Here is a 16,723-nt window from a genome sequence, read left to right as displayed (position 1 = left end):
TTTGGGCCTGGCCTCCCCTTCCTGTTCTCTGGAGCCTTCTTGCTGACTCAACCCCTTTCCAGCCTCAGGGTCTTTGCAAGTGCTGTTCACTCTGCCAAAAACTCTCTTCCCCCGACCGCTTCTGGCACAGTTCCCACCTGACAAAGTCTCAGCAAAAATGTCACCTCCTGGGGTGGTTTCCCTTACCTCTCTATTCATGTGTCTAAGGCTGTCCTCCATTCCCTCAAAGCAGCCTGTCTTTTTCTTTCATAGCATTTACCACAATTTGTAATTAAATATTTATTTGTTCACTTACTGATTTAAGGGCCAGTGGTCACCACCGAGTCCCCTGTGTCCAGCAGCCAGTCACACAGCAGACACTCCATAAATACTCACTGCATCAGGGATCCCCTCAGTGGCCCCCACTGGGGAGTGAGAGACCAATGTGCCTTGCAGCCCTCCTGTGCCCCTGAAGGTTAAGGGGCAGGGACGGGGACAGGGCAGAGGCCAGCCCAGAGGCAGCTTGGGGTTAACTCCCACCGCTATGCAGGTCCAACCCCCTGAGACCTGCCTGGGGCTGAGGTCACGTGGGCCTTGGTGGCTCTGAGAGGGGCTGGGCCACCTATGCTCCTGTGCACTGGTGGGGATGGCGACTATTACAAGGGCATGTCTGCCTTGTCAGAGGCACCAGGGCCCACGTTCACGTAGGCCACAGGCAGCTGCACGTAGTGGTCCCCTCGCAACGTGGCCACCAAGCATTCCACGTCCCCTGCCAGTGCTCCAAAGGTGGGTCGTGCTGCAGGGTCTGCAGCCCAGCAGTGCTGCATTACTGCGTACCTACCGGGTAGAGGAAAACATGAGGGGCACAGTGCACCCCTACCCAGAGATTCTGGGCTATCCACCTGCTGTTAGCCCCCTGGTGGGCCACATGGGATGGACAGCGGGTGACAGGGCCTGGTGCCTTGCATCAGCCAATTAGGGGCAGCTCTTCTTGCTGTGATTGCCTTCCCACCCTGTCAGAGTTCGAATTGCCTCAGGGGTTGAGAGGCTGGACTCCTGTGTCCTGTGACCTGGGTTATGTGATCTTGAGCAAGTTCCTTAACCTGTCTGTGCCTCTGGAGTCTTCTCTGATCACAGAGCTATTGGGGCATAAAGTGAGAGGATGCCTATGAAGTTCTTAGCTTAGGGCCCAGCTCACAAGCTATCATGGTTATCATCACGTCTTCTAGGAAGGAAGCCCAGGTCCAGTGAAATGGGGATTAAAAGCCCTGAGATGTGTGGGGCAGCTCATGGCACCATGGATTCCAAGCAGAGTTTCTCTAGGTTTGTCTGTTGGGTCCTAATACATGACCCTTTATCTTGGAAATGTCATCCCTGCCTTAAATGATACTAAAAGTGACCTACACACAATAATCTCGTGTAATTCTCAGACCTCTGAAGGTGGTACTGTTATCATTCCAACTTTGCAGATGAGGAAACTGAAGCCCAGAGAGAAGGGACTTCCCCTGGTATGGAGGATGCTATGGTATGCCACCCAGTTTCCCCCCTTCATTCTCCCTGTGACTTCTGATGGCTCTTGGCTGAGGCCCCCTCTCGGAACTGCCCTAGGCAGAAAAGAAATGCCTCCTCCAAGCTCACACTCCTTCCACAGGGGCATCTGTAAGCAGTGACGAATGAATGTCTGGAGCAAAGACCTGGGCCCCTTGGTCTCAATTTCAGAAAACTCTGAAGGGCCATCCCAATTCCAGGGGTCCCCAGGGGATGGACTGCAGCCTCTGTTGCATCTGCATCACAGTCCAACTTCTCCCCCTACCTAGTCCTGCTTCCCTCGCCCCCAACCTACCAATAAACCCCCTGCATGTAAACCTCCATCTCAGAATCTGCTTCAGGGAGGCTGACCCGGAGGCAGATAGGCAGTGAAGTTAATTTCCCTTACTTTGAACCAGGTTCATTAGTGAAATAAATAATAAAAAGCAAAATCAAGGCAGGCAGGGCTGTGAGGAAGGGTTACTCATACCCTTCTGGAGCACAAGCTGAGTGAGACAGTAATCATCAACCACCTTTACCTATGACCTGGTTCTTCCTGTTCTAACCTCAAAGACCTCAGCACGGCTAAGGCATGCATGCTGCTTATGAAGCTGAACCACCCTACAGGGACTGATGAAACACAGCTGCTGCCATGCCTCTGGGAACAGGGAATCTGAAACTATATCCAGTGAAAAAAAAAAATTCTGATCTGGAGACGTGGAGGGAGCTAGTGTGAGAGCTAATGGAACCTTTCCTTGAGGTTAAGTAAGTGGAAAAGATGGAAAACAGCCCCTCTTGGTGGTGTGAGGGGAGAGGAGTGCTGGGAAATCAAATCACTGGCCTCAACCCAGACTCTGAGTTGGGAATGGTGTTACCATGGCAACCGTGATATCCCTCCAGCACCAAGACTTGAATGGTGGTGGAACCACAGATGAGGAAACTGAGGTCCAGAGAGGGTCCCTTTCTAGGTCAACCAGAGAATCAGTCAGAGAGCCAGGCAAGAACTCTGTGTCTCCGGCCCGCTCCTCCCCTCCTTGTCTCTGGGGCCCAGCTCCCTCCCCATTACCATTTCCACATACTCACAGAGAATCAGGGCAATACTCAGGCTGGGGCAGGCGCCGACCCTGGGCCAGGAAGTGCATGAGGTCAAAAGGGTCGATGTGGGGGTACGGTGGGGCACCCCGTGTCAGCAGTTCCCATAAGAGGACGCCAAACGACCACTGTGGGAGGCGACAGGTGAAGGGACTCAGCTCTTGCCCTGGGGGGGACAGGTGGGCCCCCCCAGGTCCTCTACCTCCCAGAGCCCTCTAGCTGGAAATGAGGGGCTCGACCCCCCAGTCGGAGCCCATTCCTCAATACCTCACAAGCATCTTTCCTCTGTCCCCGCCCACCACCAGAGCCATCCAGAGCTGGGGATGGGCAGGGCCTGGATTGTCTGTGAGGAGCCAATGAGTTCACAGCCTCCTCTTGCCCTGACAGCTGCCCAGAGGTGGGCGAATGGGCTGTGGGGCTGCCCAGCGTGGGGATTCCCTGGGCTCATCACCATTCGGAGATCAATGGGCAAGGCCAAGTGTTCTCTGAGGCCGTGTGGACTCTGGGGCAGGTGGGGCCTAACCACGTCGGACTTGGTGGTGAATCTGTAGGTCTGCAGGCTCTCTAGCGCCATCCATTTGACAGGTAGGCGAGCATGGCGGCGCTGTTGGACACTGTAGTACTCCTTGTCCAGGACGTCGCGGGCCAGACCAAAGTCAGCCACCTTGACTGTGAATGACTCATCCAGCCTGGGAGGGGAGAATCACACTCAGGACTGGCCCCCACCAGGCCCTGAACCCACCTGTTTCAGGCCCTTACAAGGTTTCTGAGCCACAGTGTCTGACTCAAGTCTGCGTTGGGCAGACAGGAAAACTGAAGCCCAGAGAGGGAAGGACATGCCCAGAGAGGGAAGGACATGCCCAGGGCTGCACAGCAAGGACTGGAGCATGGGCCTTCTCTGAGGCACCTTTAGCTGCACACCCTGATGCTCTGCCCCTTGGCTTCACCCCAACCTTACTATGGCTGCTCACATGCAGTTCCGAGCAGCCAGGTCCCGGTGCACAAACTTCTGCTCTGCCAGGTATGCCATGCCGCGGGCCACCTGCAGGCCGAAGCTGATGAGGTCCTTCACTGTGGGGCTCTAGGGGCACAGGTGGGTCAGTAGGCGAGGACGGAGCAGCTCCATCCCCAGCTGTTGCCCAAGCCCCCCAATCCAGGGCCAGCTGAGCACTGACCCGCTGGGGTGAGCGGATGAATTGGAGCAGGTCTCCGTGGCGCATATAAGGCAGCAGCACGCGGGGCAGCCCTTCAGGTGGCAGCATGATACCAATGAGAGCCATCACATTTGGGTGGTGCAGACTGCGCATGAGCAGCCCCTCACGCAGGAAGGCCTCCACCTCCTGCACCTCCGTGATGCCTGCAGAGAGGCTGGAGTCAGGCCCAGGGCAGGGAGGCCCTTTACAAGGGTCAGATGGGGAAACAGAGAAGAAAGGTCTCCTGCTCGAGGTCACTCAGCGAAGTGGTAGCACAGCAGGGACGAGTATCCTCCCAGCCTCTGCTCCACTTACGACTCAGCGACTTGATGGCACAGTGGATTTGATCCTGGGCCTCGTCTGTGTATTCTCCATGGTAAACAACTCCAAAATGACCTGATGAGGGAGAGACAGTGAGAGGGGCCCCAGTGCTCAGGGCTCACACCGCACGCTCCCACTGGCAACCAGACCTCAGAGCCCCAACTGGCCAACCTGACATTAAAGACAAGCAGCAGCCTCATGATGGCAGAGCCTGCAGCCCTCCCACACCCACTTAATCTGCACCAGAACCCACGGAAGACAGAATTCCTATTTCACAGATGAGCAAATGGAGGCTCAGAGTCCTGCCCAACTACCCCTTGAGCCCCAACCCCACCCGGCCTGGCCCCCATACCTTTGCCAATGACTCGGTCAGTGTGGGTGACTACCCGCTCGTGGGGAATCAGTACCTCCCTGACCTCGGCCAGGAGCGCAGAGTTCAGGTCCCCAAGCTGGATGGACCCTTTCCGCAGCAGTGGGACATGGGACCCATCCCCATTGCCTGAGAAGGATGCTCTGTGGACCTGAGTGGTGGAATCCCAGCCATCAATGGCAGGGGCTGCTGAGGAAGAGAGGGAATGAGGCGCTGGTGGACCAGAGAGTATGGTCCCAGCTTCTAACACCTCCACCATCTCACCAAGGCCATTTCTATAGTCAGAGCTTGAGCGGAGCAGAGGCAGAGGCATGGCTCCAGTGGTGCGGTCCAGGGATGCCAAGTCATCCAGGTTCGGAGAAAGGACTGTGGAAAAATGGCTCCTGGTAGCCAGCCACTCCAAGCTCCTAGAGGCTGACCCCTACCCAGGAGGTGTGGGCAGACCCCTAAGGCCTGGGCAGAGAGAGGATATAGGGACTTGGAGATGTCAGAGTTTGGGGGTGGGGCTGGGTCAGGATGGGAGTGGAGAGCTCACCTAGCTGTTTTCTCTGGTGGTAACTGAAGACCAGTATGGTGGCCAGTACAGCCACAAGCAGGAGCAGGGCCAGTAGGACACCAAGGAGTGTGCTCTGTGGGACCCCTTCCAGACCTGGCCGCACTACTTTGCCCAAGATGTGACACCCATCATCCACGCAGACCTGGGGGCAGGTGGCAGCTCAGGCCCAGCCTGTAGGTCCTCAACCCATGTTTCCCGTAGAGGGCCAGCTGAGCTGCCTACCTGCAGTGGAGCACCGTCCTTGCCAAGTTGCAGGGAGGGGGGAAGGGGGCAGACAATCACATCCCCCCTCAGCTCATGCTGGCAGCTCTCACCACCCACGGTCACGTTCACATCCACACAATCAGCCACAGCGCCCAGCCCAATGTACTGCAGAGACAGTCGTGAGGGCTGGCCATTGCCCCCATCTCTTTCGGGCAGGCTGCAGCCTTAACCCTCCACTGTCCCCACCCCCTATCCCCCCCACTTACCTCAAACTTAATGGCATGCTCCTCAGGCTTCAGTGGGACCAGGTCCATGCTGGGTGGGTGGGGTGGGGGCAGGAAGCGAAAGCCAGGCAGTGTGAAGCCAGCAGCTCCATCCCCCTGGGCACTCAGGTTCCCCGTCACCCACCCCTGCGGTCCTCGGACCACGTATTCGGGCAGGCGGCACCAGTGCTGCTCCGGGAGCTGCCCCTCACACTGCTGGGTCCATGCGAGAGTGGTTAGCCCGGTATCCTACCTGCAGCCACCCCAGACCCCTCAGCCCAGCATGGGCTGGGGCTGGAACTCAGGGGACTGGTGTGGCCTTCCTCCCTCCTGGCCAGTGCCCACTCGGCAGCTACCAGTGCCCACTCACCCTGTTCTCCACTGCCCTGTGCCCATCATGGAATGACAGCACGAGGTGCCACACTGAAGTCAGATGCTGGCCATGGATGGTGACGTGGGAGCCACTGTGGAGGAGAGCAGGGTGGTGGACTTGGGGTGCTCTCCGAGGCTGGATCCCTCATTCTTAGGAGACCAGAGTGGGCAAGGAGGTGGCACTTACGTGTAGCCACAGTTGGGGCTGATACCTAGCATGATGGGGTCTTCCTGGTAGTGGAAGTTCCAGGAGCCAGGCACTTCGGCGCCCCCCACCTGCAGGCGAATGGGAACGCGGGCGGTAGCAGCCCCGGGGGGTGTGGTACATAACAGTTGCCCCTCGCTGACCCTGCAGAACAGGGGGATTAGGCTCAGGGGCACCCTCCATGTGATGGCTAGGCCCGACTCCTCCAGGGGCCCGCTGACCCCTCCCAGTTCCTCTGTTGGTCATCTCAACTTGCCCGTACTCCATGGGTCTGTCTGAAGATAGGATGGTCCCAGAAAGGCCTCCCAGAAGTCAGGGAGGGAACAGGTTCCCCCCACAACCTTGGCTGCAGCCAGTGGACTCTGTAATGGGCTCTCTTGCCATCCCAAACCACCTCTGGGCTGGAGGGAGCAGCAGACACTTCTTCCTGGACCTGTTCCCTACACTGAGTGACTGAGCCCTCCTCCCCCTGCCCTGTCGGGGATCCAAGCCCCACCTGGTGAGGGCTCCCCTATGTGGGACCCTGTGGCCTCCCATCCCCTTTCCCACTGGCACTTACCGTTTCAGCAGGCACTCAGTCCCATTGACCAGCACAGCCCGGCTGGTGCCAACAGACAGGCCTTGGCCTTCAAGGGTGAGGCAGGTACCCCCTGCCTGTGGACCAAAGAGGGGTTGTACTGCTGTCAGCATGGGTTCCTAAGAGGGCATGGAGGTGGCTTAGCTTGGAGCAGGAGGCACTCCACTCCAAACTCTTCCCTGCCCGAACTGCCCAGCTGGCCAAGGGCACAAACAAGGAAAGGTGGCCTCACCATGAAAGAGAAGCCTCGCAGCATGGAGGTGCCATCTACCCGGAAGTGCTTGCCCAGTGGCATGTTGTTCACAGTGAGGCTGACGTTGGCAGGCCCGGCTTCCTGCGTGCCCAAGGGCTCCAGTTCACACTCAAGCTCCTCTACAAAGTCCTTCCGGGGTACTTGGCTGGGACATCAGGGGAACTCAAGGTCAGCCAGGGGTCACACAGGCCTGGTTGCATGCCCACCACAAATCACAGGTCTCATCTGAGCTTGAAGATAGCACCTCTCTACCCATGGCTTCATCCAGGGTCGGCAGGATCTGACGGAGCAGTGACTAGCTTTGCCATGACTCAACAGACAGGTAGGGCATATGTAGGCTCAAGAAGGGACAGAGATGTCCCCCCAGACAGAAAGCAACCAGAGCTACTACAGCTTGCCTCATACCTCCTTGCCCCATACAAGCAGAGGACAGGGTCTCACAGGGAAGGGGCTGCTTGGTTATCCCCATCAGGGATAGAAAGGGCAGGGACCAAGTCGTACCTGAGGTTTGAGTTGCCTTTGAGCAGCAGTCGGCAGGGACTTTGACCCACAGTGACCTGATGGGTGCCCTCAGGCACCAGACCAGGAGGATGCAGGTAGAAGTTGGAGCCACACAGGGTCAGTCTCGTGCTGCCCCTTAGGGGTCCAGTGTGGGGGCTGAACTGAGAGGGGAGGAGAAGATAGCCTGAGTCCCTTTATGGGTCAGGACTCTCAGCCCTGTCTGCTTTCCCCTAAATTTTCTGCCACACTCCTTGCCTGCCCCACACTCCAGTCACTCTAGGTCACTTGCTTGTCCTCACTCAATACTTTTCTGCCTCTAAGTCTTTGCATGTGCCATCCCCTCTGCCAAGAATACCCTCCTTGGGACTTCCCTGGTGGCACAGTGGTTAAGAATCCGCCTGCCAATTCAGGAGACACGGGTTCAATCCCTGGTCCGGGAAGATCCCACACGCCTCGGAGCAACTAAGCCCGTGCACCACAACTCCTGAGCCTGCGCTCTAGAGCCCGCGAGCCACAACTACTGAAGCCTACGTGCCCTGGAGCCCGTGCTCCGCAACAAGAGAAACCACCGCAATGAGAAGCACATGCACCGAAATGAAGAGTAGCCCCCGCTCACCGCAACTAGAGAAAGCCCGTGCGCAGCAACGAAGACCCAATGCAGCCAAAATAAGTAAATAAACAAATTTATTAAAAATAAAAAAAAAGAATGTCCTCCCTGTAAATACTGAAGATATCCCGGGCCTGAGGAAGATCATGGTTAAGACCTGCTGACCCCCACCCCAGGCCCAGTTTGTCCCACACTTACCTGTGCCCTGCCAGGCAAGCCATACCTTAGTAAGCTCGGGTGGGCAATGGTCCTGTTGCCAGGAGCCAGGACACTCCTTCTGCCGGCCACACATGCCCCCACACCATCCACAGCCCATGAAACGCTGTGCCCGCAGGCAACGCCCACAGGTGAGGAAGTGGCGGCAGCCAGGGCCCTGGATAGGTACCTGGAAGACCTTGGACAGACAGGTGGCTCAGGGGTGGCTGAAGGCAGAGACTAAGCCCCTTAGACTCCCTGGTCCTACTGTAGATCAGGGTGGGGGGACCTGTGTGTCAGTGCCTCCTTGGATCTGATGGAGAAGCTGTGCTCCCAACAGCCCAGCCCCGGGCCCTACCCTGCCCACCTTACCTGGTCCCCAGAGGCAAAGAGCAGGTGGTCCCCAAGGCGACTGACATCCCGATGCACAGGCTGCCCATTGCTGCCCAGTGAGAAGTTGGACACGTACAGCAAGTAGTTGAGAGACCTGGCCAGCTCCACCTGGGACAGGTCGGCTGTGAGCAAAATGGGGACAGGGATCCCGGGACAAGGGGCCGTGGAGATGAGGGACCTACCTGCAGGATGCGCCCGTCGGCTGTGCCCATGTGGGCCACTGTGACATTGTCGAGACGTGTCACGTGCAATGCAGTGACCTGCGCTGGTCCTAACAGCCCGTTGAATAGGTCCACCCGTAAGAGGCTGCTGCTGACCAGCAGAGGGAAGTGGCGGCAGCTGGTTTTGGGGCTGGGAGCCACCAGGCCAGGCTGGGGAGGGTCAGGGCAGGAGTCAGGACTCGTCTCCATGAACTGACCCTTTGGGGCTTCTGTCAGTGACCACAGCAGCCTAAACTCCCACCCCTCACCTGGCCTGGCTGGAGAAGGCCCCAGTCCCGCCAGTTACCCCACCGCCTCCATGGGGCTCTCAGATGTAGCAAGGCCAGGGAAGAAGGCCAAGCTGGAACACTGGTTCCCCCTACGCCTTGCCCTACCCTGCCATGGCCATTCTGATAATGAGTTACTGAGTTTTACAGAGCCAGCCCCATTTTGTCCTCACAGCCACGCTGTAGAGGGGCTTGTCTCATCACCCCCGTTTTACAGATAAGGAAACTGGCTCAGAGAGGTTTGTTCACCTGTCAAAGGCCTTATCGCCTCTCAGGAGACGAGCCAGGTCGGAAGTCTGAGTTCCTGACCAGAATCCTCTCCTGCCCCCTGCTGGTCCTGCCCTGCACTTCAACAAACCCTGTCCCCTCTTCAGGCTTCAGTCTCTCCACCTGCTCACGGGGCTGAACTCTGAGGTTAACTGGCCAGCACGGGGTTGGTAACGTCGTCTTTCTCCCTGAGACGCCAAAGGTCTTCCTGTACCTCCAGCTGCTACCTGTACCTCATTCAGGGTACAGGAGGGATAAACCAAGGCCTGAAGGCCCGGGTAACAGGAGACACTAATTTCTCCCCTGCTCTTAGCAGGAGGGTGTTTGGGGGACACTCAGTGCCCCAGTGCAGAGCTGTGGAAGCTTCTGGGAAACCAGGCAGTGAGGGTGTGGATGCAGGGTATTGGAGCTGGGTGCAAGGTGCAGGCAGGGCTCTGTGGCCCAGTAGCTTGGGACCCTCCCTTACCAGCCCTAAGGGTACTCCTCAAAGCTGATGGGAGGCCCCTATCAGACTAAGTATGCTTAACCCAGTCCTGAGACCTCAGTGCTGATTATAAGTCTTGGGAACAAGACCTCAGCATAGAGCTGGGCCCTGACTCCACACACTGGGTCTATAGGGTGGGTGGGTGGGGACTGGTACTCTGTCCTCACTAGAGGTGAGTAAAAGTCCTGGCCCTAGCAGGAAGCCAGCTAGGTGTTTTCAGTATGACTCAGGGACAGGTGGGGCTGTGGGGTGGAAAAGAGGCCCTACCCTGGTCAGAGCTGCACCGCTGCCTGTTTGCCCCTGGGCTCCAGGGCTTTAGCTCTGGATTTCCAAGCTTGTCTGGATTTCCAGGCTCCAGCCTCCTGAAAAGACTTAAGCATCCAATGCCCCATAGAGGAGGGTGACTCCGCCAGACTCAAACCCCATCTGAACCCATGGAGGGCAGGTACCAGCTCTGAGCCCCTCAGGCTTCGTGAAGGCAGCCAAGATGAGCACACAGTGGCTTTCTTCCTGGAGGCTGCATGCCCAGTCACTGGACAAACACTGTACAGGCTGGTTCACACACTGCCTGGGGTCCTAGCCAGCCTGTGGGCAGGGCCTGAGATTAGTCCTTTTGGAGCCTTGCACTGCCAAGTCGTGCTGGGTGTCTTCTGATCCCCTGACCACTAGCCAAGTCAGGGAGAGGTTCTGACTCCCCAGAAAGAAGGAGAGGAGGGCAGTCAGGGCTGCCCAGATCCAGACTAGGGATCTCAACCCCTAGGGCCTCCTCAACCCAGAGGGAGTCAGTTGAAGGAGGGAGGCAGAAGATCCCCCCACCCCTCATTGTGTGTAAATTCTCTCCCACCACTGGGGCATCAATCAGAGCGAAAGGAGTCAGTGAAGAATGTCACAGCAGGGCCAGAGCCACAGGGCAGCCAAAGACTCAGAGAGCAGTGACTGTGGGTTAGCTCCCTGAAAGGCCACTTGTCCAATGCCATTTGTTTGTTCATTCACCCCATTTCCTTGGCTTAATCTCTTGTAATGTAGGGTGGGACTGTTTCAATGGCTTCAAGGGATAAGTTTTGGGTTTGTCCTCAGGGAAGCATTTGAAGGAACGTCCTCTTAGTCTCTGCTCTGGCTCCCTGACACCATGGCTGAAGAGGACCTGGGTAGGGTCTGCAGGAAGGAGCACCTAGTTCAGCATAGGCTGGGAGACCTCCTGCCTGGGGTGAGAAGGGCCCCAACTATGGTGAAAGTCTGGGACTCCTACATGGTGAACCAAATCCAACCAGCCCATCCTAGGCCTTTATTCATCCCCAGATGTTTAGTTGCTTGCACAAGACCTGGGTGAGCCTCCTGGAATTTACTAGAGCCAAGCCACCCTCTCACTATGTCCTGAATCCTCCCCCAATCACCCCATGGAGAACAATCAGGGATGAGTGGGTCAGGAAACCCCAAGGCATGCAGGCTCCCTGACAAGCCCCCAACTTCCAAGGCCCGGAAGGCTCTCTGCAACGGGTGGAGGGGAGCATTCTCTGACAACTCCTGCCCCACCCTCTTGAGAAAGCAGGTGCAAAACAAGTATTCCCACAGGGAAAGCGAAAACGTGTTGGTGAGTAGATGTGAGTCTGGGTGAATTTGTGAGTATCTGCCTGTGGGGGGAAGGGCGCTGTTTTTTTGTGTGTCCCTAAGGGTATATGTGGTGGGCAGGTAGGAAGGGACAACCATCATTGTACCCAGAGTTTGGAAGTGTGCCTGGTAGAGAGACAGTTATGATGTAATCCAATTTTCACATAACAAGGGAAATTACCTAAAAAAGCAAGGGGCCACGGTAAGTGAGAGGGTGAAAGAACAAAATGGTGTAGCAACGGGGTCTAGCCTGGCTGGGAGATGAGCTTCCAGTGTGGCCTTTGTTTGGCTGAGTCCCTCACACCACCCCCTAAGAAATTGGGTGGAAGAGAAAACTTCTCCCTGCCTGCCCTCCCCGTCCCAGACCCTCTCAGTGCTGGAAGAGAAGCATGTGCAGACTGCTCACAAGTGAGGGCCCTTTCTTTCTGCTCACCGGGTCAGGGCAAAAACTGGGCAACTGGAAGAAGTCGAGGCCTCGCCGGAGACCAGGGTGGACAGGAGGCTCACAACAGCGCTCCACACCCTGCTCGATGAGAGTGTCCAGCAAGTCTACAGGGAACGCACAGACGACAGAGTTGGGATCCACACCTGGGCCGCTGTCTCTGCTAGCCCAGAAGACCCCGAATAGCACTTCCTGGCCCTCGGCTATGCTCAGCTCAGTGGCCAGTCGCCCGCCCACTGGAGCAGCGTGGGCCGCCCGCAGCACCGGGTTGGGCTGCGCGCCCTCATGGGCCGCGCGTCGCCGGCGTTTAGGTGCAAAACGGCAGTCGAGGACCAGCTCGCGGTAGTCGGCCAGGTCAGTCTCGACAGCGCTGAGCCGTGCCAGGCGCGTGTGTAAGGCGCCAGGAGCGTCTACCACGTTGGCTGGCTGCACAGTCAGGAAATAGACGAAGGCTCCTGCACGGAAACTGTACACGTATTCGATGCGGTAGGAAGCCAGGTGCTCAGGCACCACTGACAGTGCTGCAAAGCCTGGTGCAAATCCTGAGGCGTCGGCCTTGAGGCGCCGGATGGACACTGAGCGTGGGCTGAAGCTGGCGGCCACCGCCGAGTCCAGTGAGGATGCCACGTAGAAGTAGGAGGCATGGCCCTGCTCAACCACGGTCACGAGGGTGCCCAGCGGGCTGGCCACACAGTCGGGACAGTCCTCCGGATGATTGTGGTGTGCCGAGAAAAGGCAGACTGGTGGCGCCAGGTGCAGGGCTGTCCCGCCGGGCTCTATCTCATGCAGGAAGCAGCGTCCCCGAAGGCTAGAGCCACAACTGATCAGTGCGGGCAGCACCGGCTCCAGCACCAGAACCTGCGCATCTGTGTCTCCCGGTGGGCTGTGGGGGCCTGGGCCACAGGCCGCACATGTCTGGCAGCCAGGGGCCCCAGCAGGGCCTGTGGCCAGGCTCTCAACTGGCTGCAGATCAGGCCCAAGCACATGCAGGCGATTGCGTGTGGCCACGAACACGGCACTCCCTTCCCTGCCGCCCTCGTAGGTTGCCACAGCCTGTACCGGCCGGCCGGCCGAGAAGCTGGGTACCAAGTACTCCACGTCAAAGTCGCGGGAGGCAGCATAGGGGATGCGCGGGCACTGCCAGGACCCTCCCGTCTCGGGCACCGCTGGTAGCTGCGGCAGCGGCAGCAGCAGCAGTAGTAACAGGAAGGGTTGCAATGGCGGCGGGTGGAGCTCCATCGAGGCCCAGATGGGGCCCCGCGGAGGTTCCTGCAGGCCCGGGCCTGGCTGGGAGCCGACGAGAAGTCTGGGTTCGGTCGAGCGCCGGTCCTGGGAGCCCTGGGGCACCGACCACACCGGGACTCCTGAGATGCCCACCGCCTTCTCCTGCCCTCGGGTCTGAGCACCCGGCGCGGGCGGACACACACGCAGAGAGGCCGCCCCACCTGTTGCCCCAGCTGCCGTTCCCAGCCGGTGCTTGGAGCAAAGTCTGTCTGAGTGCCAGGGGTGGGGCGGGCGGGGCCGGGGTGTGGGGGGCGGGGCTGTGGGCGGGGCCTGCTCTATGCCTGGCCTAGCCCAGCCCTTCTGCCTGTTCGACTTTCCCGGCCCTCGGAAGCCTGGGTCCTACACCTACACTTGGTCCCCTTTTTCTCAGTGGCCTGTGGGTGGGTGTGCATGGAGTGGCCTGGAGAGAGGTTAAGTAGATCTGAGCTGTCCCGTCCCGCCCCCCACGACCAACTGGGCAAAGTGAGGGTGGGTGTTGCTCCAGCGCATTTGAGGACCACCTGGCCTATTTCTTCTCTTAGCGCCAGAATACAGCAACATCCTCAGACACTCGTTCCGGGCAGGGCCTGGGGGACCCACCGTGTGGGGAACAGAGGCCAGGAATGTGTGGAGAACCAGAGGGGAGGTGTGGAGAGACCCCAGGAGTGGCACTAGCCTCTGTGGGCAGGGACTATCCCTCTGTGGGCCTGCCCTGGGCTGACAGCGACAGGATGGTGTCAGGATGGTGCATTGCATCCCGCCTGCCCAGGGCAGGTGGGATTTATAAGATGGGGCTAGCCCTGTTGGCTGGACGTTAGAGTCAGAGGAGAAGCAACTTATGTGGAGGCCCAATCCTAGCTCTGGTCTGTCCACTGCTGCCTCAGTAGGTAGAAGCTGTAGGATGGGGACAATAAAACACAAAATGTTGGCCTTCATTCCTGGCTCTGCTCCAGGGCCTCCCTGATATGAGGGAAACATGGGCTTTGGCTCTCAGGGCACCTCTAACCTGCTCTGTAAGCCATGCTGGGCCTCAGCCTCTCAGTCTCTGAAATGAGGGTGTAGTTCTAACTAGGTGGTTACCCAGAGTTCTCTCTCCAGGCTATGATATGTGCGGGGCAGGGGTAGGGGAGTCAACTCAGGTCTGCTCTTGCCATCTCTCAGCATCTGCTCCTTGGTAACTGGCTCCCCCCAACACTGGAAGGGGGCCCTGGGGGACATCCTTAGCCTGACATCCCCTTCAGCCAGGTGAGCCTGGACCCTGGAGGGAGGGAAAGCATCACAGGGTGGCCCAAGGCTGAGGTCTGAGGGACCTGTGAACTGTGAGTCCCAGAGCTTTGGAGGGTAACGGGTGGGGGTGGAGAGAGGAGCCCTCAGCCCAACAGGATTCATCCTGACCTTACGAGTATCTCCTCTACTCACCATCCAGCCCAAACTCCTTGTTCTTCCTTCCAGGAACACCCTTTTCCCTTCCTTCTCTTGCAACTTAGGTGGCATCTCCTCCAGGAAGCCTACCTGATCCAGGCGGTGACAAGTCCATTTTGTGGGTCCCACAGACCCTGTGCTACACCTACCCCAGCACAGTTTACTCTGGATACCTGACTCCCCCCCCCATCCCCCATTCCTAACCCCTACCCCTTCCAGGCTGGAGCTTAATGAGCATCTGGTGACAGGGTGGAAACAGCACCGGGGGGCGGCCACACCCAGTGCTGGGAGGATACCATGCCTGAGGCAACATAAAAGGCACTCCCTTCGCTAACCAGAATTGGCCCGGAAATGAATAAACACACATCAGAAATTATGGCACCATTCCTGTGTTCCTCAGTCAACATGTCTAAAGATAGTCATGCAGGGCAAAACTGATAGGAAACATTCCCTGCCCGGCGCTGAGACATGGGTTCTTGTGACCCCTATTCTGCCTCAGGACATTGGGAGAGACTTCTAGGGGTTGGGAGGAAACTTGAGGGGTCCTCCCCGTTCACCTGTTTTGGGGGTGGGTGTGCAGCAGTCAACAGTTGGTTCTCTGCTGCCATCATGTGGCCAAGCTGTTGGCTGCCCCCAGGCTGGCATCTCCTCTGAGGTAGCCTTGGTCTTTGACAGCAGGCATCCAGAGTGCCCCTTCCTCCCTCCTCATCTGCTTGGTCTGTGGGAGGGGGGCAGGCAAGCCATGTGGGGGAAGTCAGCTAATGGAGCCTTGCAGTGCCGAATACAAGCGCTTTCTCAAGGTGAATTCACAAGGCCTGGCCCACGTTCAGCTAAGGTCCTACCCCACTGCCCTTGCATTTGTCACCTTGAAGGAGTGCTAGCCACTTTGCTCTCTTTGGGCTCTCACTCCCCTCTGAACACTACTCCAGAGAACTAGTGCCAGCCTCTTTCTCCAACGCAAAGAGATCATCCTAGTGACAGCAGGGGGACCTCTGTAACCACAGTATGACCATGTCACTCTGCAGCTTTAAAACATTCTGTGGCTCCCCACTGCCAGACTTTTACCTGGAGTTTGAGAACCCTAGGCTTTAAAGACTCCTCCAGCTTCACTGTTACCCAGTCGGACAAGGTTCTTTACCATACCAGGTTTCATACCAGGTTCATCCCTTTGCACATGCTCGTTGCTCCACTAGGAACACCTTTCCTGTTTGCCTGTTGTCCCTTCCTTGCTCCCCAAACAGGTAAACCCCGCACTCCTAGGTGCCTACTGTCCTAGGTATACACACTTATCTAATTGTGACTATCTCTTCCCACCCCCACCCAGAATAGGTGCTGAACGGCAAGAAGCTGGAAGCCCTACAGGGATCAGGGTAGACAGCAGGGACACCTGGAGGCTGACCGCTGACCAGAAGAACACCGGTAGCAGTCAGAGACAGCTAGCCTGGCATCACCCTGGCCCCAGAGGCAGTGGTTTGGTGCACTTTCCAGGATTCAGGGAAGGAACAGAAACAGCAAGCAGACAGAAAAGAGACCCAGGGCATGTGGGCAGTGTGAGCAGCACCCACCAAGCCTGTGGCTGCTCCATAGGGGCTTTGGGGTCTGGGCAGGTGGCCTGCTGCCACACTCATTCTAATGTGATCTGGGGTGGGGCCAAGGGCAGGGGCTGTGCTGCCATTTCCTGGGACAGGAAGTGACTCATTCCAGTGCATCCTTGGCCTACGCCACCTACACAGACACATTCTCCAACATGGGTTGGTTTTAGTGGCAGAGTATCTTGGTCCAGCACTCAGAGACTGCATGAAGGTGATTCACTCTATAGTCTGAAGACCATATTCCATGGACACTAGTCTCCCAAACACTTCCTAGGTCTTCTGTTTCCCTGGCCAATGAGATGGTTCAGTTGTGGCATAACTGGGAGAGCCCCCAGCAGGAAGGTAGAGGCTTTCTGCACTGTGCCTTGGGCTCTGTCCTAAGAAGGTCTCATGGTAGAGTGAATGGGGCTGGGCCTTCACTGCTGAGCCTCCTGGGATGTTCATGGTGACCCACGTAGGCTGGGCCATGCCAGGGAACAGGGTGACTGAAAAGGGCATCAGCCCTTCTTAGGGCAGGGTCCATTCCTGCCCCAGAGGTCAGCTGGGTCTT

At 57.7% G+C, this 16,723-nt stretch overlaps 1 protein-coding gene across 1 annotated transcript; it reads right to left on the bottom strand.

Moving 5' to 3' along the window:
• Positions 1-635: 635 nt before the first annotated feature.
• Positions 636-13,135, bottom strand: MST1R (macrophage stimulating 1 receptor). The gene is made up of 20 exons (XM_007168898.2): positions 11,888-13,135; positions 8,791-8,979; positions 8,588-8,716; positions 8,244-8,414; positions 7,414-7,574; positions 6,892-7,057; positions 6,642-6,778; positions 6,065-6,226; positions 5,876-5,969; positions 5,509-5,718; positions 5,261-5,407; positions 5,018-5,180; positions 4,747-4,848; positions 4,465-4,671; positions 4,107-4,187; positions 3,774-3,955; positions 3,570-3,679; positions 3,122-3,287; positions 2,590-2,726; positions 636-816 (listed from the first exon to the last, which is right to left on the bottom strand). The coding sequence occupies exons 1-20, from the start codon at positions 13,133-13,135 to the stop codon at positions 636-638; spliced, it is 4,143 nt and encodes a 1,380-aa protein (XP_007168960.2).
• Positions 13,136-16,723: the final 3,588 nt, after the last annotated feature.

This window comes from Balaenoptera acutorostrata, chromosome 10 (assembly GCF_949987535.1).
Source record: "Balaenoptera acutorostrata chromosome 10, mBalAcu1.1, whole genome shotgun sequence".
NCBI classification, from domain to species: Eukaryota; Metazoa; Chordata; class Mammalia; order Artiodactyla; family Balaenopteridae; genus Balaenoptera; species Balaenoptera acutorostrata.
Note: the sequence above shows the minus strand (reverse complement) of the source record. Positions and strands in the feature narration are given on the sequence as shown.